Consider the following 21,237-nt stretch of genomic DNA (forward strand, 5'->3'; position numbering starts at 1 on the left):
GGCCATTTTATAGGAGTCATGTACAAATATCATATCCTACTTCATCATGTTTATCCGTATCTTATGTGTTTGTAGTCTCCTCAATTAGATCAATGAGTTTGTTCATTTTTTCTTCTCCCTCATTGACACCGAAAGATTTCAATGGAGTTGGAGACCCTTGAAGCCAGTTCTTTATACACGTACCTCGCTGTATTTCTCCTAGTCTGGATATTGGAAGTGTCTCAGGACCATAAAACGAGACGATGTCAATAATCAGACCAAACTGATTCAATATCTTATTGACAATCAACGGGACAAGCGCGCTAAGATTTGGTGAACGCCCAGCCTCTAATACCAAGACAATGTAATTTCCTGCTTTGAAAACACAGCTGCGAATTGAGAGATTGCTTGAAGAGCTTGATAGGGAGTTCACAAGATCATTCACCGAGGTTTCGATATCCTGTGCAAAATACTGCATACCCAACACTTCAAAAGTTTCCTCAATTTTACCCAAAACAAAAAGTAACTGCACCTCGATTATGTTTCCATTTTCCAGTGTCTTAGTCACATTGTGTAAGAAGCCCAAATCGCCCGTTCTCAAGTAATCGAGGTCCTGGTTCCAATTCTCAATTTTAGCTTTCAACCTAAAATTATCAAACGTGCTATTTTGACATTTCGTAACGCTTGAAACAGTTGATTCTGAGCAAACCCAAATCTCACCACACTCTCCCACTTTACAGATTTTTGAAGTTTCTGGGTTAACGATAGCCAATTGGGTATTAACAGGAACAATTCCCGAATCCTGCAAATGAATTGCATTAGGCGAATCGCTAGGATTCACAAGAGAAATGTAGCTTTGAGAGAGGGCCAATGGATCTAGCCACAAATCAACTGGCACAAAAGATAAGTAAGACCGTAAGGAAATCATTGGATTCAGATCATGTTGATAAACATTTGAAACCGAAAATGGTGAAAGATCTGTCGATTGCATATGTTTAAGAAATTCCTTAAACAGAAGGCTGGATGGACGACCGTCCCACCCAACCATCAAATTTTTCAAAATTGAAAGATCGCACTTCTTTGGAGGTGGCCTGGTAATCGCGTGATTCATCATTTTTTCGGTGATGAAGACATTCTCAATTTTATATCTTGCAAGACTCAGGAAAAATGAAGCAGGATTCACAGAGTAGTCAACAGGGGATATCAGATAAGTCGTGGTACCAACATAAATACCTAACATCGCAGCTTGTAAGAATCCAATTCCTGAACAATGCCTAACACAGGCAAGTAGGGGCTTTAAACTGCTTATTTGGCATGTTTCCTTTAATGTTTTGCACATCCGAAGTAAGTTGGAATGAGTGAGCTTGGCTCCTGTATATTGGTGATCTGAATTCCACGAAATCCAAATCAGGCACTCTGATCTTTTCTTCCTCGGTCTTGATTTATAGTCTTCCATTTTCTTGTACATCAATTTTGTACCCAGAGTCGTTTTAGTGTGTTTAGAGGTGTTCCTTAGTTTCGGTATTGCTGCCTTCAACTGTGATGAGTATGTTTTCAGCTTTGGACTAATTGGTTTGTTTTTGAGAAGAGATTCAACTTCATGGTTCACAAATATGGCACGAGCGTCATAGTCCTTGACGATCGCGACAAGAGAGAAAGCATCCTCATCCATTCTAGTCACATCTAAAGGAGGAAGCAATATCGGCACGAGTCCGGCAAGCCAGCATGCGTAAAGACAGATAATGACTTCTTCCGAAAGTGGGTATATGAGAAGAACACGATCCCCAGCTCTAAGATTTTCTTTTTCAAGAATATAGGCACAGACAGCAAAAACTCGTGACTCGAATTTCTTCCACGATAAAGATTTGCTTTCCTTGACATTGAGTCGCTCGATTGTACCGAATGCCATTTCATCAGATTGTTTCAAAGCTCTCAGTTTAAATATCTCGAGGATTGAATTGAATTCAGTAAGCTGCATGTTTGTTCTGTCATCAATACATTGTTCCCTTAGATCTAGACCCGAATACTGAAGTTCGGAGAAGTCAAGTGCTTCAAGTCTAGTGTTCGAGGAGTAGAGCGACCAAACACCTCCTCGTATATCGTCACCATGTGGAATCGCGCTCAATGAATTCGAGAAATTGAACTTCACGTAGACAGCGGGGACCTTTCCTTCGATAAGTCTTCGCTTACATAGCATGTTCGCGATTTCTGGTCTTCCACTTCGTGGAGTTCGCGAAAGGACATTTGGAGCCGTTATCAGTACAAAGTACAGCCTGACATTCTGGGTCTGTTCTAAAACCTGAAAAGCTCTCGACGCAATTTCGTCCAGCAACGGGTAGTTGAGCCGCTCAGAATTGTGTAAAGAGTTTTGTAGTGATCTTGCAGAAGGAGATTCAATTATGGCAACTGGTAAATATTCTCTGTTGATTCGAATATTGAAAAACGAGCAATCCGATATTTCATTGATGTTTCTGACCAATGCCTTGACTAAATGGCCAGCATAATGATAGGTATATTGGTTAGGTATCAGCTTTGAAACTGAAGTCTCATCTGTTTTCTTCTGTTGCAAATATTTGTCAAACCAGGTGACTTTCTGGTTGATTCGATCCTCATAAAGGCCCAGGACATATAGCTTACCATTATAAGTGAAACCAAGCAACCCCGTCCGAACAAATTTCAAGTTCAAAATTCCTTCATAGTCTGAGCATTCGGCTTGAAATATTGCTTGTGTTGCTTCGGCAAGGCTCCAGAATCCTCCGGAAATGCAATGAGAATCAACCCAGATCTCTCCAACTTCCATCAGTCCGCTTAAAAGTTTCGTCTCTGGATTGACAATCGCCAGGGTTGCATCTGGAAGAGGGTAGCCAAAAGCACCCACTCGGACAAACTTCTTGGAGTCGCTGTTGTCCATCAACGTGGATATTGGTGGAGGGTTGTCGCTTACGACCTTCACAGTATTGGAGGTTAGAGAGGCTTTATCAATCAACAGTTCGGACAGTTTATCATTTTGTGTGTTCCCTTCATCATCTTCGTATCCGTCGTTTGGAAGATCATCTGTAATTGGCTTGTTGAATGTGCACCCAAGGTTCTCCTCTTTTCCAATCCAGTCTCTCATAGATATAATTGCCCCTCCATGTTCATTTAGAGCTAAAATGGGTGCAATAGCTTTCCTAGGAGATTTATGTCCCAAAGGTCTGAGCCACCTATTGATAAGCATGTCGTTAAACTCGCAATCAACAATTACTGTATCAATAAGGCACCATTTCACAGAAGACACATCAACCTTGGTTTTTTTGTTGAAAGTGCGTGTCATTTGAGGAAATGATTGGTAGTTATAGGCAACTTGCTTCAAACTCAAATAGTCTGAGAGCATAACGGATACCTTATACTTCGAGATGACATGAGCCAATAAACCAGCTACCTCAGTTAGCCTTTGAGGCATCCAAATCAAAGTGTTCCCGCTGAATATTGTAAATAAAACACTGAATACAAGACCAACTGATTCTCGAGCATCTAAAGTGCTCAAAAAGGTATCTTTGGATCTTGTATACTTCACATCTGATCGAACAAATGCTGGTGATTCGGCATTTGGGGCACTACTCAGCATTGAAAGCAGTGATCTCATTTGATGCATGATAGTTCTATGAGATATGACGACTCCTCGAAGTTCTCCAAAAGAGCTTTTAGCATATGCAATGTATGCCAAATCGCTTATTTTCATCGCAGGGGCCTCCTCATCCTTTGAAGCTAACCCCATATCTGTGGTCTTCCAGATATCCATACCCCTTGGCCAGATATTATTTTTTGCAGCAGCCGATTGTCTTTCAAAGTGTTTGAAGACCGAGTCAGACATAAGACACAAATGAGACTGTGTGTCAGTCATAATCTTCACGAGTTCCCTGACGGAGAGACCACTGTTCATAGGAACAGCGACTGTACCAGAGAAAAAGCACGCATATATGGCAACCACCAGATCTATTATTTCAGTGTTTTGGTATATCAAGCAAACACGATCGCCTGGATACAGCGCAGCTTTGTTTTTTATTTTCTGAGCAATTTTCTCTGCCCGAAGATACAATCTTTCCCATGATATCGATTGCGTCTCTTTTCCTTTAGCGTCAATGATTACAATCGCTGGTTCCTTTTTGTATAATGAGCCTCGGTGCCTGAGAATGCTGGGCAAATTGCTGAATTCGTTTTCTGACGTTTCATCGACGTCTCTCGGATCAAGAGGCTTCTGCAGCTCTTTGGGAAGACCTGCTCCATGCTGAGACTGTTGCACCAGCTCTGGATACGAATAGTAGTCATTCTCATAAGTAAATCCCTGGCTAACACTTTCATTGTTGTCTTCAGGAAAGGACGTGATTTCACCAGATGCTAAATCAAAGTCATTACTTTCAGAAGGATTCGGTGTAGATGTAGATGTAGAAGTACTTAACACGGTAGTCACTTTTGAAAGAGGGGTTCTAGGAGTCAATGTACTTGCTTGTCTGGAGGGACTTGACTGCAAAAGTTCCAATCGTTTATTGATATAACCTTTCTCTGTTAAGTACCCTTCTTGAAACTCATTTATCAATTTCAATAATTGTTCCTCAATTGCTTGCGAGCAATTCCTAGGGATTGTGAAATCCATAATCAACAATTAAAGGTTTTCAGAAGAACTCATGTAGGAGCAATGAACAATTTCGTATATATATTTCCAATTATATTTTTCAATCAACTAGACTTTACTTGAATCTTGTGAATGGTGTGAGGTGTTCATACTGATGTAATTCTCAGAAGCTGGGTTGACCGGTGCTACGGATGCCTCGCATACGCGAGTGCTTGGATATCTCGAATACCAAGAGCACCGCCACCATAGATCCTTTTGAGAAACATTTAACGCCCGTCATATAAGGAATAGATTCAAGGCCGAGCTGGTCCAGATCCCTAGATTAGGATTTCAGGGGCTCGAAAAATTGCACTGCCCGAACTCAAACAAAGGCTAAATGTATGTTTCCGATTATAATTCTTGTAGAATAATAATTCGAAATTGCTCTGAAATACGAATATGGTCAAAATACATTGTTTGGCAGATATCTGCCTCATCCCAGTGAGTATACACTACTAGTTCGTTACTGACAACTCAGATTGGCACAGCCAGTCCTTCCGTATCCGATTATGTTACGGCGGTGGAAAAGGAGATTAGAAAAAGCGGTTTGAAAAGTACCCTTCATAGCGCAGGAACAACCATAGAAGGTGAATGGAGTGAAGTAATGGACTTAGTTGGTCATTTGCATGAGCTTGTTCATGGTATGGGAGTCTTAAGAGTTCAAAGTGACATTAGGGTTGGTACCCGCACTGACAAAAGCCAGACCGCAGAAGACAAAGTTAACGTGGTTGAGCAGAAATTGAGACAGGGTACTTAGAATAATTGCCATTTGTATTTCTCTAATGATTATTGATTAAGTGAATGGAGTGTTGATTCAAGAAAGTTTAAAATTGATTTATAGCTATAAGTTGCCGATAACGACAGACTTCAAAACGACATAATCATCAACGCCGTATTTTGAACCCTCTCTTCCAAAACCAGACCAGCCAATGCCTCCAAATGGCAGTGCCGCTTCGGTAATTGCACCTGTATTAGCTCCAACCATTCCCACATTTAAAGCCTCGCCAACTCTGAAAACCTTAGCATAGTCTCTAGAAAAAAAGTAACCAGCTAGACCGAACTCTGTGCTATTGGCGAGTTCGACGACCTCATCTTCGGTCTTGAATTTAATCAGGGGAACAAGAGGTCCGAAGGTTTCTTCAACATTGACGAGCGCCTCCTTTGGAACATCTGACAAGATTGTAATTTGATGGAAATTTTCTCCCAAAGCTTGTTCAACTCTACCTCCAGCGACAACCTTTGCACCTTTTGCAACAGCATCCTCAATGTGCGAGGCCACCTTTGCAACGGCTCTTTCATGGATCAGTGGTCCATGTGTAGTACCCTCGGAGAGTCCGTGGCCAAGCTTCAACTTAGAGACAGCATCGGCAAGTTTGTCTCTGAACTCTGCATAAATTCCTTCCTGAATGTAAAGACGGTTAGCGCAGACACATGTCTGGCCCGACTGTCTAAGCTTACAAGCAATTGCTCCTTGAACAGCGACATCGACATCGGCATCATCAAAAACAATGAAAGGAGCATTACCGCCTAACTCAAAGGAGAGTTTCTTTAAAGTTGAAGAGGACTGGCTCATCAAAAGTTTACCCACCCCGGTCGATCCAGTGAATGAAATTTTCTTCAGCAAAGGTGACTCACAAAACAATTTTCCCACTTCCTTAGTTCTTTCCTGATCAACAGGCACGATGTTCACAACTCCCTTAGGAAATCCTGCTTCCTCGATTAATGCGGCAACTGCCAAAGCAGACAGAGGAGTTTCAGTAGCAGGTTTGATAACAGCACTGCAACCTGCTGCAAATGCAGCGCCAAGCTTTCTTGTAATCATAGCACTAGGGAAATTCCAAGGTGTGAGAATACCAACGGCGCCAATTGCTTGCTTGTAGGTTAGAATTCTTTTGCTTGGATCAGCAGAAGAAATATTATCACCATCAATTCTAGGAGCTTCTTCGGAGAACCACTCGAAGAAAGAAGAAGCATATTTAATCTCACCACGAGCATCTGCAAGAGGTTTTCCATTTTCGATCGTGCAAATCTTTGATAGATCTTCACTGTTTTCAACCATCAAGTTGTATAATTTCCTTAACAAAAGACTTCTCTGTCTTCCGGTGGTTTCCTTCTTAAACTTCTTGAATGCTACATCTGCACTCTTTATTGCACTCTCAACGACTGCGATTGGCGTGTTGCTGACCTGCAGTAGATTGTTGCCTGTTGCTGGATCATCAACAGCGAAAGTTTCGTCCGAGAAGTGGAGCCACTGCCCATCCACGAAAGCACCAGTCTTGATCAATTTGGTGTTCTTGATGCCGTACTTCTTTGCCAGATCCTTGATTTCAGATTCAGAAGACATATTCAGAGTCTTGAGTGAGTAAGCTTCAATTTTGAGTAGAATACTTATTTGAACGTTTTGTCAATTCGAGGTCCTTTAGTATTCAAACATTCTACTCGATTCGGATAGGCGACTTAAATAAACTCCTAAAGAAATTCCCCGTAGCGGCCAAATTTGCCAATTCGCGACAATAGTAGCGCTTTTTTTGCATCCGGAAAAAAGCCGCTAATTTGAAGACAATCGGCGCGACGAAATACCTGATCGTTTCTATATTCGGGTTTTCAAGTCTTAACCGATTTCCCAAACAAGCAATTCTGAAATTTTTCCGCGTTGTGGTTACGAACTCTGGTAAAATAGACTCATTCTGCTATGACCCTGATCATTACCTACCTTTAATCGAAAAATTTTAGTCACAATTTCTATCTTTTACGTCCATTGATTGTCCTATAAAGAGAACATGTCTAAAGGTAAAGTTTGTCTCGCATACTCAGGTGGTTTGGATACCTCCGTTATTCTTGCTTGGTTGTTGGAACAAGGCTATGAGGTTATCGCCTTCATGGCCAATATTGGTCAGGAAGAAGATTTTGCTGCTGCCGAGAAAAAAGCACTGGCAATAGGTGCTACGAAGTATGTCCTAGTGGACGTTAGAAAAGAATTTGTCACAGACGTCTTGTTTCCAGCCGTTCAAGTTAATGCAATCTATGAAAACGTTTATCTGTTGGGAACCTCCCTCGCTAGACCTGTGATTGCTAAAGCTCAGATCGAAGTTGCCGAGAGAGAAGGTTGTTTTGCTGTCTCCCATGGCTGTACAGGTAAAGGAAATGATCAGGTCAGATTCGAGCTTTCTTTTTATGCTTTGAAGCCGGACGTTAAAGTCATTGCTCCTTGGAGAGACCCTACCTTCTTCGAAAGATTTGCAGGAAGAAAGGATCTACTCGACTATGCTGCACAGAAGGGTATTCCTGTTGCACAAACCAAGGCTAAACCATGGTCGACAGACGAAAACATGGCTCATATTTCTTTCGAGGCTGGAATTCTTGAGGACCCAGATGTTACCCCTCCTAAGGATATGTGGAAGCTCACTGTTGATCCAATTGATGCTCCTGATTCTCCTGAAGATTTTATCGTTGAATTTGAAAAAGGAATTCCAAAGAAGTTGATTCTTTCAGATGGTAAAGAGATCACGGATCCCGTTGAATTATTCATCACAGCCAATGCAGTTGCAAGAAGAAATGGTGTTGGAAGAATTGATATCGTTGAGAACAGATTTATTGGTATCAAGTCCAGAGGTTGTTACGAGACTCCTGGGTTGACCTTGTTAAGATCTACGCATATCGATCTCGAGGGACTGACTCTTGATAGAGAGGTTAGAAGCATCAGAGATTCGTTTGTCACGCCTTCGTACTCCAAGCTTCTTTACAATGGAATGTACTTCACTCCTGAATGTGAGTATGTCAGATCTATGATCCAGCCATCTCAGAACACTGTCAACGGAGTGGTCAGAGCTAGATGCTACAAAGGAAGCCTTTCCATTTTGGGTAGATCTTCGTCCACTGAAAAGCTCTATGATGCTACGGAGTCTTCAATGGACGAACTCACAGGATTCCAGCCGCAAGAAGCTTCTGGATTTATCTCTGTCCAAGCCATCAGAATCAAGAAATATGGTGAAAAGGTCAGAGAAGATGGTAAATTCCTCCAGTTATAAATGTTACTAAATATTGACTTTGGTAGAACGGCCAGCATTTGCTTTCCGTATTGTGAGCTACAACCACCAAATTTAATGCTTCAAAATCCATGTTCGGTTGTCCTGTAAAAATACTACGGGTCTGTCACAATAAAACCGTGTCAATTGTTCGCTTCAGTAAATCAATATTTTCGTCAAACGTTCGAAGTTTATTAAATAGAAAGGTCGTATTATTGGTCGCTCTATTTGTGAATTAAGGTTCGGTTTGAAACAGCTGTGAACATTACACCAGAATATAATATTCTTGTGTTTGTATCACTAAGGAAGTTAACGAGAAGTCTTTAATAAGCGACTGAATTGGACGTTGGAATCGTTGGCAAATCATATTTGCACTTTCCTCTATCTTTTTTGCAACATAACAAGAGGCCTTAGCTACATAAGTTTGACAGATCAGTATTTGCGCACAAGCATCTGAAGTGGTAGAACGAAAATGTCAGAGAGAGGACCCGACCAGTGGTTCGAAGATATCAAGAATTGTAAAGCATTGCCGGAAAATGACATGAAACAATTATGCGAGAAGGTTAAAGACCTATTGATGGAAGAGTCCAACATTCAACCTGTGAGATCACCCGTTACTGTCTGTGGTGATATACATGGTCAGTTTCACGATCTTTTAGAATTGTTTAAAATTGCTGGAGGATTCCCCACCCAAGCGGGCCTAAGCACTAACTATATCTTTCTGGGAGATTATGTGGATAGGGGATATTTCTCGTTAGAAACTTTTACGCTGCTTATGATATTAAAAGTCAAGTTTCCTCAACATATCACTTTGGTCAGAGGAAACCATGAATCAAGGCAAATAACTCAAGTTTATGGATTTTATGAAGAGTGCCTGAATAAATATGGGTCTACAATGGTCTGGAAATATTGCTGTCAGGTCTTCGATTTCCTGACTCTTAGTGCAATCATTGATGGTAAGATCCTTTGTATACATGGAGGCCTGTCACCTGAAATCAGAATGCTTGATCAAATAAGAGTTTTGAGTAGAGCACAAGAGGTTCCTCATGAGGGTGGTTTCTGTGACCTTGTTTGGTCTGATCCAGATAATGTCGACACATGGGCAATTTCGCCGAGAGGTGCTGGATGGCTTTTCGGTGCTAAAGTTGCAAGAGAATTCAATCATATCAATAATTTACAGCTAATTGCGCGCGCTCATCAACTTGTCATGGAGGGATTCAGATATCATTTTCCTGACAAAGATGTGGTCACCGTGTGGTCTGCCCCAAACTACTGTTATCGATGCGGCAATGTTGCGAGCGTGATGAAGGTTGATGATAGTTTGAACGTCAATTTCCAGATTTTCAGTGCCGTTCCCGATGACACACTCAAGGTGAATCCTTCGAAAAACCAAAAGAATGGAAATGAGTACTTTTTATGAATCCAATCCTGCTTTCAAACCTAACGAACACAAGAATCTCTGTCAACGTCATTGATATGTGAATTAATTATGGTACACTCGCATTTATATATGATGGCTGTACATGCTATGAAATTACCAGATTAAAAAGATTCAATGCTAGTACTAACATCGTATGAACCTTGTTCCAGATCCAATGGTGCTAGGAAAACCAAGTTGGTTAATATATTAAATGGTCCACAAATCCGAGAGCAATCTTGGTATTGAGTTTAGCCAGTGTTTATTTGTTCGCATATAAAGATATGATCATTTCCTCTGAGTTGTTTTGAATGGTGTCGACCTAACGTTTGTAGACTGATATGGTGCCAAAGATATTCATAGTTGAAGATCATTTGTGAATTTAAGGAATTAACTAAAATAATTTTTCTTATCTTACAACATGAGTCCTCCTGTTGCCTCAAAAGATTTGAAAGATGGTCCGCAAGCGCTAGGAAATGATGATCGTTTCAATTCTCAATCTTCGTTTGCATTAAGTGGGAACTCTTCTCAGAACTCTATTCAGGTACCAGTCAGCGACTCGATTATCAAACCTGATTCTGTGGCGCCCCGTTACCCCGAATATCGTCCAAATGATTCTATTCGTTCGCCATTAGTCATTCCGATCAATAGAAGACTTGAGACACTGGCAGTTTTTGGGCACGGCAGCTCGATCATTGTTCTTCCATTCTTCTACTTCTTTCTGTGGTGTTTCCCAATTTTTTGGCCTTTCCTTTTAATATATACCTTCAGATTCTACTTGTTCGACCGCACACCATCAAATGGGAAGGGCTTCAATCGCTACTCGACGCTAATTCAAAATCTGGGAGTTTACAAGCACTTTGCCAACTATTATCCTGTGAAACTACACAAGACCGTGGATTTGATACCAACGACGTCTCAAATTGAAGCCAGGTCAGAGGAATTTGATCTGCCATGGATATTGCGTATCCTTGCTCCCAGCATGTTGCTGGCTGTATTAGGGAAAATCGGAATACTCAAAAAAAAGCCTATTACGATTCAGAAAGAAATTCGCACCGGTCCCCGGTATATCTTTGGCTACCACCCTCATGGTGTTATCGCCATGGGGGCATTATCTGGATTTGCAACAGAAGGTGCAAGTTTTAGTCACCACTTCCCTGGAATTAGATGCTTTTTAACGACTTTAGTGAATCAGTTTCAGTTGCCATTTTATCGTGATTATTTGATGAGTTTGGGTTGTACCGCTGTGACTAAAAGAAACATAAGTTCGTTGCTGAATCAGGGTCATAGTGTGGTCATTGTTGTCGGTGGTGCAACGGAGAGTCTCTTGGCCAAACCAGGTCTCAATTCGATTGTTTTGAACAGAAGGAAAGGTTTCGTCAAACTTGCATTGCAGTCCGCCGGAAAATTTGATGAGAGTGACATGTGCTTGGTTCCGGTCTATGCATTTGGAGAAAACAACATTTATGACGTATACTATACGAATGATTCCCAGCAATATAGCAAAAATGATGGGTATATTAGAAAGCTGCTGAAGATGTTTCAACTGTGGCTGAAGAGAAATGTTGGCTTTACTCTCCCGATCATTGCTTCACGTGGATTATTCAATTATGATTTTGGTCTCCTTCCTTACAGAAGACCTATAAACATTGTTGTCGGGGAACCAATTCCTGTGTACCGTCTCAACGGAAATAAGTTTGGAGATACCGTGACGCAAGCAGAGGTCGACCATTATCACACTCAGTACGTTAAATCTTTGGGCGACTTGTTTGAGAAGCACAAAAAGGACTTTTTAGCACCATACGATCATGATCTTAGCATTGTTGAGTAATGCATAATCCCAATAAACTAACTGCCGTTCGATCAGGTCCCGCAGTTCACTACAACGAATTTCATGAGAGTTTTAGGGAATCACAGCCTTTCTATTTACGATCACTATAACCTAAGACTGTGATCCAAACATGATTGACGTACATTCAGAGATTGTTTTTAAAGTGCAGTCTTGTTTGAATATTGTCCCATACTTTTGTAAATACGTGTAAGCAAGAAAAGCCATTTTTGCCTGTGGCTCAAGGGCTCAAAAATCAGCTCTGACCATACAAAAGCACATGCAGACTTTGAGTTGAGAACTGGTCGCTAAAGTTCTAAAGGTTTCGCCCGCTCCTATCCGTCACATTTTTGCAATGTGGCTTGTTGGGTGGCTGAGTCGCCACTGATTATCAAGCACAGTCATAATACTCTTTTTATTCAATGCTTTGTAATGCTTAGGTAATAAATGAGCTGTTTTTGTGGAGAATAATATGTAATGCCAAATAACTACGTCGGTTGTCTATAAAACTCCTCATTTTCGCAGAGGACTAAATCAGTAGTGGAACAATTCCACTTCTGTAGATTGTGAATTATACACCTACTGAAAAATCGTCATCTGTAAGTTATCTATTCCAAACCTAAAACAAGCTACACAGCAGCCGGCCCCATTACTTCCTCTCTGGCGTGGACTGCTCTAGCCTTCGCGTAACATTGTCTTACCTAGACCTGCTTTGCTCAATTGGTGTTTCTAATAGTTGATGTATAAATGTCTTCTTAGAAGTGTCAGCATAAAATCGAAACAAAATATTCACCCAAAATCATGGATTTTAAACTTGTGTATATACCACATTGCAACAATGTCATCGGATCACCTTAACCTCTGCCTATTTACCCCTCGGGATGACCGCCCATTATCAGATCTGCTTACTTAGTTATCCAATCTTCAGGATCCCTGCAACATTCGTCCTCATGCTTTATGCATGCGTGAAACCACGTAAGCCATGCGAAACAGTAAGAGCTGATATAATATACACAACACGATCATCGCAGAGCCGCACAGGGTCTGATCAATAGATTAACTGTGTCAGTTTGTGGTGGACAAGTAGCTGTCTGGTAGAAAGTCAATCACCATGCCCTATGACCTTGAATAGCTATAAGTACAAGCTTGCTGAGTTTCTGCCAAGCAGTCTTGAACCTGAGTCATGTGGCACGAGTCAATGTGAAATTCAGTTCGGATCCAACCAAAATTCTAATGCTGACTTGATTGAAAGCAATTGAATTTCTCTCAAAAGTTTATATGAACATGACTGATGATGAGAACTCCAAATTGAAACTATTCATACTGCAATGGTTTCAATTACTGAGTCGAAGTTTTTATTTAATTACCTCTTCAATGTCTTCAAAGTCGGTCGTAGCAGGAGCATGAAAATAAAACTCAGCATAACCCCTGATATATTCTTGCGAATCGCTTACAATCAATCAAAAAGCAAGCTCCACTGGATCAGTGCAGTCTTCAATCGGGTTTAATATCTTCAGTCATAAAATATAATGAGTTTTATACAGTTTCTGCAAGGCCATCACTATGGAGCATTCTGTCTTCCTGCATACTTAATTGTTTATCTATTTTGAAAGCATAGTTGAACTATGAAGATGTAGTGTCTCAAATTCCATGCAGTGAGAGTAACTACGAGCAAAACTGTTGAGCTAATATGAGTCAGTCTCGACCTGCTTATCTACTCTCTTATGCATCGCTGATTATGCAAGATAAGTGAAAGGAGTGTGAGACTCAGATCTAACAATCTTCAATAGCCTCAGTCCTATTCGAGAGTCGTTAGACTAAATCACCTCAATTAGGACAGAGGCTAAGGTATCATTGTTCTTATTTCAGATACTATATAATGGGGTGCTAACCCCTCATTTGAAATAGAGGACAACTCTAGAATTCCATATCTGAGAATATTCTAAATTGATATTTACCATGAACCAGACAAATCTATATGAGTATTATCTGTCAAGTTACAAACAAAAACCTTTATCTTTTTGCCTTTTCTCATCTCGACTTTTTGTCCTGTTATCATTGTATGATCTTTCTCTGGCTAACTTAAATATAGGCTATACCGCGTTCAAACGATCAATTTTTCAGCACGATCAAACGACTCTTTTTCGTTAAAGAAGCAAGGAATCTTATCGCTGATTTTTGCTAAATATTGAGGTACTCGCAAACCGAGAAGATTCAAATGCATAGCGATTATTTGCTTGCAAGATCTGCTCAACCCCGTTGAGAATAACCAGAGATATTATTTTTATTATGTGAAAGATTCTTGCGAGTGAAAAATGTTCCACATAATGATATTTAGGGAGAGGGAGCCGCCCTACTCAGGGACAACTTTGCAGACCGGAATATCGTATCAAAGTATCAGATTAGGCATACTTATGAAAGTAAATTAAGACATTATCACTTACAATAGCAGATAACAATAAACAGTTTGATATTTTAATGGAAAGAAACAGTAGAGGCTGAATTGTTGCGAATGAACCGTTAGTTCCAACTGTACCTTTATAGTGCTATAATTATACATGAGCAACCTATTAGAGGGATAATATCCCACACTTCGGAAAGAGGGAATGCTCATATCAGATGGCGTTGTAGAGATTTAGATAAGCAAAACCGTGAGGTGGGCTGTACTATAATTATCTATGCAAAATTTCAGATTTTGAAACAAAAACTATCAATTTCCAGAATTGTTTGTAACGTGACAGATAATACTCATCTAGGTCTTTCTGACCCAAGGTAGATTACAACTAGAAGTATTAGAAGCCCCATAATAAAGCTTCAGTATCTATCCTAATTCGGATAGTCTCTGGCTTAAGGCTGATGCTATTTCGGGTTGTTAGGTCTGAGTCTGTTGAGCTAATTTGATTTAGTCTCGACCTGCTTACTAAAAATCTCTTATGCTTTATGATTATGCAAGATAAGGGAAAGGAGTGTGGGACTCAGATCTTGGAACATGACATCGAGGAAGCTGAAGAATCTGCACTATTAGCCTCTTGCCCAAAATTTCCTCTATGTATGCGCAGGTAACAATAACTATCTGCCATATCTGAATTACTATATAAGGAGGGGCTCAACTCCTCCTTACGTTAAAGGACAACTCTGAAATTGTATATCTGAGAATACTACTAGTTCATATATACCATGAACCAGACAGACCTATATTAGTATTATCTGTCGAATTACAAACAACAACAGCCTCAAGGATTGTAGAGCTCGTACATGCTAGTCAGCAGTTGCAACACAACTTTGTGCAAGTCTCCTTGGTCAGGTTCTATTGTGTTGAAGTGCATCCAGTAGTGATGTCAGTGATGAATTAGCTGCGGACATCTTATAACTTTAAATATTTGTAAGACACTCTTAATTATTTATTTCAGTTAATTATATAAAATGGGCTAACGCTCCTTTTATATATCATCTTATCTTAAACGCCAGATCTTCTGTCTTCTCTTGCTGACATAATATATCTGACAAACTGTTTTCGCTTACATAAGTAAGCGAAAACATAATCATCTGATACCTTTGGGGCTATCTTCTTCAACATATTGAAGCGCCGATTTTTTGGTGCCCAGCCCAATTTGCTAAAACTTCACCAAACATACAAAAATTGTGTATAACTGTCTGCAACATATGTCGTGATAGATTCCAAAGTTTTCATAGCTCCACCAAAAGCCTTCACCAGTGGTAAAAAAAGACATACTTCACTATGCGGTCCATAGATCACCGTGACACCGATAATTTTGCAACAGAAATAACGCTTCTCTGATGGATTAAACCATCACTCGAATAATCATTGGGTTGGTAAGGGAAAATTTTTTGGAATTTCAGATGGTAGAAAACATAGAGTGAGAATCTCATTGAGAACTGGACTTCGAACAAAGCACGTATTTCCATCTGCCTCCTACGGCTCAAGGTAACTAACTGTCGATTATCATATGTGATCTATATCATCTTACACAACCTACGTACGCAGATATTTGCAATGGCATATGAGGAATATTTAGCGACTGTTGAGATATGCATTACGCCTCACGACTAAGCAATCTTGATACTTATCTGGTGCTTGGCATCAATTGATATTGAGGCCGCAGGAGCTATATAGTTGTTTAACTCGTACGAACCTGCTTCTTCAATTGTAAGCTTCATTTCTCAAGATGGTTGACTTCTTCAGTATTCATAATGTTGCAGTTGACAATTCACTCTTCTACTATATCAGTTAGACAAGTTATCTAATAGATATGTGGTAAATACCACATATTTATACTGTTCTCAGATCAATGAACCTAACACATTTCCATCCGATCCTAAATCATTTCTGACACAAACTACACACATCCCGTATGATATATCATTTGCCTTAGGTCAGCTTCCTTATCGGTCAGAGTCACGAGGTTCAATAATGACTAACTTGACCATAACATAGTGCGGTCAAAGTATTTAGTCTTAAATGCTGTTGAGCTAATATGAGTTAGTCTCGGTCTGCTCATCTAATCTCTTATACATCATTGATTATGCAAGATAAGAGAAGGGAGTGTGAGACTCAGATCTTGGAACATGACATCGAGGTAGTTGAAGGATCTGCACTATTAGTCTCTCGCCCGAAATCTCCACTATGTATGCGCAGGTAACAATAGCTACCTGCCATATCTGAGTTACTATATAAGGAGGAGCTTAACTCCCCCTTTTAGTAGAGGACAACTCTAGAATTATATATCTGAGAATATTTTAAGTTGATATTTACCATGAACCAGACAGACCTATATGAGTATTATCTGTCAAGTTATAAACAAATGCTAGTGGGACCGTCCACATATTTTATACAACTTGTATTTTGGTATTAAATACTACAACGCGGCAGAACCTTTTGAAGCACTTATCATAGTGTTAACACCTGATGAAGGAATTCATATTATTTGGCGATCCAAACCCAGATGTCGAGATACTGCATACAATGTGAATTGCTCATACGTACTCTAATCAAAACACTGATTTACGACTGAGCAGATAAAGGTATTCGTCGGTGAAGTCGATAGTGTATTTTTTTCTGCTATTTTGGCGATCGGCCATTCTCTAGTTAAGTCGGTGCATACTGATAAGTTCAGTAGAGTAGAAAATCGAGACAGCCGCGAGCTCCAAATTTCGACTTTTGGACTCGTATCTTATCACATTAGGGAACATGCAATTTTCAACAATTTAATGGCCAGTGTGTACTCATAGCGGACAACCCGCTTACTGATTGACGGTGTGTTCACTTGTTGGATTGCCAAGAACCGTATGGCTCTGCTTCATCGGCTGACCGAATGTCCACACAGAACTTGTTTGGCTACAAATACCCAATCTTATTTTTCAGGTTCCTTGGAATTTGATAAGATTAACTAATAGAGTATCTAATAAACACAGGAAAAGGCAGTTCAGGCTGATTGATGTTGTGATGAAGCTAGTCGTGAGCGAATCACGTGACTCTGACTGATAAGGAAGCTGCGTAAGGCAATTGATACATCATATAGAGTATATGTGTGGTGTGACTCAGAAGTGTTTCCAGATTATATGGGAATGTTTCCGGTCCTCTTTGAGAATACTATAAATATGTGTGGGTTTCGTCCACATATAAAAGTGAACAACTTATCTAACTGATATAGTAGAAGAGTGAATTATCAGTTGCAACAAATAAGTACCGAAGAAGTTGACCATCTTTAGAACAGAATCTTAGACATAGCAAGACTTCTTTGGTCGAAGTCAAGCACAGTGTCAGAATGATGCATGTTTTCACAGCTAGACCCAAAATTTCTGGATGGCGCTCTAAGTCCTATTTGCGGTAAACGTTCAATTGGTTGCATACAGTTTTATTCTAGTGTGCAAGATTTTTTCCCTAAAGTGATAAAAGTATCAGCGTTTGTGATGTCTCAGTTAACGGTTCACTTTTCTACCAAATCATTTTGTTGGATTCCTCCATTAAAAATCAAATTGTTAACTGTAATCCGCTATTGTAAGTCAAATGATTTTAGTTTATCTTAATGAGAATGTCTAACTTCAAACTTTGATATGTCATTCCAGTCTGTCCAATTGCTCCTGAGTTGTTGAAGACGACAGCCCCAAAGGTATTATGCGATAACATACTCGCTTAAGTAAACAAGCAAGTACAGTTTACCAGCTTTATTATATACCATCAAGAGAAGTTCTGCCGCTTAACATAAAACGATATATAAAAGGAGCGCAAGCCCATTTTGTACAACTAACTGAAATAAATAATAAAGAGTTGTCTGATAAGGATCTTAGAGTTATAAGATGTCCTCAACTGGTTCATCACTGAGATCACTATTGAATGCAATCCAACATGGTTAGGACTTTTGCTTAAATATTATTCTGTGAATCCTTCGTTCAAGGGTCATGCTTTACCTCAAGAAGTTTCCGATCATTTTAAGTATGGCTGTGTGTATCTTGCATAAGCGAGTGGCAGCTATATGTTTGAATTTTATCGATTTGCAAGTACCTCAATATTCAAAATTCAATACAGTCAGAACAGTTGTTCAAAAAATATGTGGTGTATACCAACATATTTATAATGTTCTCAGATCAATGAATTTAACACGTTTCCACCCGATCCTTGATCGTTTCTGATACAGACTACATATATCCCATACGATTTATCACTTGCCTTACGTCGGCTTCCTTATCGGTCAGTCACGAGATTCAGTCACGACCAGCTTCATCATGATAGAGTGCTATACATTTCCTGTATGCCACGTGACTTCGGACTCCGCAGGATCAATAGGTGATATTCAAGATCCACATGGGGAAGATGAGTAAATCTCGAATGAACGACTTCAGCAAGTAACTCCAGGTATCTTCTGCTGATGCGGAGTGCGGCTTCTGCAACAATTCCTCATTGCAGTTTATTTCAATTATGGACCCTATTCTACCGGTCTGTTACGAAGACACCTATTTCTGATCTGAAATTAAAAATTGCAAAAATTAATTTCTGAATTGAAGGTAGACATCCGATAGACATCCCTTGACCTCAATCTTCAATTTACTGACGTCAAAATCAGGGCTTAAGGTTCTCAACTGACCAGGATTGATATGCGTGGAAGTTAAAAGAGATCATGATAATATGGCTCGAGAAATTGCGATATACACAACGATATATTGCTTTGCATTATCATCCATCATGAATGGAAAATGCAATTATTAGCTGGGTAATTAAGTTTCCGAAAATCATTCGAAGTCAGATGAACAAAAAGTGTTCTTGACAGAAACTTGCCTCAAGCCTTTGAGTCGTCCAAAATTTGCCAGCAAAATTCATTTCAAACGGCCGGAATTGGATGACTGTTTGTAGCTCACGTGGAACAGGAACCGAAACCGGAACCTGGAAACAGTTCAAGTCACAAATTTGACATCTCTTCTGTTGAAGAAGATAGTCCCAAAGGTATCAGATGATTATGTACTCGCTTACAATAAGTAAGCGAGAACAGTTTATCAAAAATATTACGTCAGCAAGAAAAGATGGAAGATCTGGCGCTTTAGATAAGGTGATATATAAAAGAAGCGCTAGCCCACTTTATATAACTAACTGAAATAAATAATTAAAAGTGTCTTACAAGTACTTTAAAGTTATAAGATGTCCACAGCTAATTCATCACTGACATCGCTACTGGATGCATTAGAACAGGTTATGAGCCCTGTCAGCGTCTTCTGGGCTTCTCGCAGACTTGTGGAAGACCAAAAACTGAAGTCAGCGGAGAATTTTCCTGAGTGGAGAGGGAACCTGAGGCTACTACTTGAAGAGGCCAGGCTTAGTCTACTTGAGTATGCAGACACTGGGAATGTTTCAGTTCCTGGGGAAGACTATCCCGAAGCGGCCCGGTTAGTCTTGAGAAACGCTTACGAAGAAGTTATACAAATGTTTTTAGAGAACACTGTCAGTGACGCTGTCTGGAAAGTCATTCCACCTGACATCAGAGGAAGAAGTCTTCTTCACTATCTGGAGGATAAGTTTGGACAGATTAAGATTTCTGATTTATACAGATCTCTTGAAAGTTATGTTCGAAACCCTAATATGGATGTGTATGAGTGGTTTAATCTCACTTCCAATATTGGTGGGTGGATTGACGACAGATATGCTATCATGACTCTTTATCATTTGGCGCTTCTTCAAGATGAGAAGCTAGAGCAAGAGTTTTTCAAATCTGAACCTGTCAAAGTTACACGCCAGATGATGATTAACGTATGCAGGTATCGTGAATCTGCCGATAACGGCGGTAAAATTGCCTTCATAGCCAAGAAAGGTTCAAGCTCTACTCCATCTAAGAAGAAGAAGAAGAAGAACATTTGTCTTAGGTGTAAGAAACCTGGACATAAGTCACCTGACTGTACCGCTCCTTTTCCAGTCGGTATAGACGAAAGTGACAATCGAGGCTTTTGACAACCTCTTCAAACTTATTAATTGAGTCGAGACAGAGTTACTGTAAAGATTCTATTCTTAAGATGGCTCACTTCTTCAGTATTTATAATGTTGCAGTTGATAATTCACTCTTCTACTATCAGTTTAGATAAGTTGTTCACTTTCATATGTGGACGAACCCCACATATTTATAGCATTCTTGAAAAAGACCGGAAACATTCCCATTCAAATATTCCCATTTCATCCGGAAACACTATTGAGTCACCCCGCACATATACTCTATATTGTGCGTCATTTGCTTACGTCAACTCTCTTATCAGTTAGAGTCACGTGACTAAGTTCACGTCTAACTTCGTCACAACAACTTAGATACAGAATTGGCTGGACTTTTTGTTTTTTTTTGTTTTGGCTTCAATCTGGATCCAAACCTCCAATACGTAGTGTAAACAGACATACTGCTATGATATTAGTGATATCTCGACAAGGATTCACCTAAAAGATAAAAGCTTCGATCGGCTTTGATCCCCCCAGAAAGTACGATAGAATTAAACATGGTTTACTCGATTATAGATTGTGCTATTGTCATTTTTCGAGATACGTTTCGCCCATGAGCGGTGGTATTAAGCTTAATTGTTGGATTGTTTCCACTAAAATATCAGACTGCTTATTGTTGTCTGGTATTGTAAGTGATATAGTCTTAATTTACTCTCATAAGTATGCCTAATTTGATACTTTGATACGATATTCCGGTCTGCAAAGTTGTCCCTGAGTAGGGCTTCTTCCTCTCCGTAAATACTATTTATTATGTGAAGCATTTGTCATTCAAAGACATAATTCATATAATATTTCCGGTCATTTGTAGACAGGGCTGTGCAGATCTTGCATGAGCGAATAACCGCTCCG

At 39.9% G+C, this 21,237-nt stretch overlaps 6 protein-coding genes across 6 annotated transcripts; 4 read left to right on the forward strand and 2 right to left on the reverse strand.

Moving 5' to 3' along the window:
* Positions 1–61: 61 nt before the first annotated feature.
* OGAPHI_002288 (uncharacterized protein) lies at positions 62–4,612 on the reverse strand (the record flags this gene model as incomplete). Its single annotated transcript, XM_046203142.1, has 1 exon — positions 62–4,612. One exon carries the CDS (start codon positions 4,610–4,612, stop codon positions 62–64), a length of 4,551 nt encoding a protein of 1,516 aa, XP_046062948.1.
* Positions 4,613–5,471: 859 nt separating this feature from the next.
* On the reverse strand, positions 5,472–6,974 carry OGAPHI_002289 (uncharacterized protein; the record flags this gene model as incomplete). The annotated part of the gene is made up of 1 exon (XM_046203143.1): positions 5,472–6,974. One exon carries the CDS (start codon positions 6,972–6,974, stop codon positions 5,472–5,474), a length of 1,503 nt encoding a protein of 500 aa, XP_046062949.1.
* A 436-nt stretch (positions 6,975–7,410) lies between these two features.
* OGAPHI_002290 (uncharacterized protein) lies at positions 7,411–8,658 on the forward strand (the record flags this gene model as incomplete). The annotated part of the gene is made up of 1 exon (XM_046203144.1): positions 7,411–8,658. One exon carries the CDS (start codon positions 7,411–7,413, stop codon positions 8,656–8,658), a length of 1,248 nt encoding a protein of 415 aa, XP_046062950.1.
* Positions 8,659–9,127: 469 nt separating this feature from the next.
* OGAPHI_002291 (uncharacterized protein) lies at positions 9,128–10,075 on the forward strand (the record flags this gene model as incomplete). The annotated part of the gene is made up of 1 exon (XM_046203145.1): positions 9,128–10,075. The coding sequence occupies one exon, from the start codon at positions 9,128–9,130 to the stop codon at positions 10,073–10,075; it is 948 nt and encodes a 315-aa protein (XP_046062951.1).
* Positions 10,076–10,493: 418 nt separating this feature from the next.
* OGAPHI_002292 (uncharacterized protein) lies at positions 10,494–11,903 on the forward strand (the record flags this gene model as incomplete). Its single annotated transcript, XM_046203146.1, has 1 exon — positions 10,494–11,903. One exon carries the CDS (start codon positions 10,494–10,496, stop codon positions 11,901–11,903), a length of 1,410 nt encoding a protein of 469 aa, XP_046062952.1.
* A 7,648-nt stretch (positions 11,904–19,551) lies between these two features.
* OGAPHI_002293 (uncharacterized protein) lies at positions 19,552–20,355 on the forward strand (the record flags this gene model as incomplete). Its single annotated transcript, XM_046203147.1, has 1 exon — positions 19,552–20,355. One exon carries the CDS (start codon positions 19,552–19,554, stop codon positions 20,353–20,355), a length of 804 nt encoding a protein of 267 aa, XP_046062953.1.
* Between the last annotated feature and the right edge of the window lie 882 nt (positions 20,356–21,237).

This window comes from Ogataea philodendri (assembly GCF_020536065.1).
Source record: "Ogataea philodendri strain CBS6075 chromosome Unknown scaffold1, whole genome shotgun sequence".
Classification (NCBI taxonomy): Eukaryota; Fungi; Ascomycota; class Pichiomycetes; order Pichiales; family Pichiaceae; genus Ogataea; species Ogataea philodendri.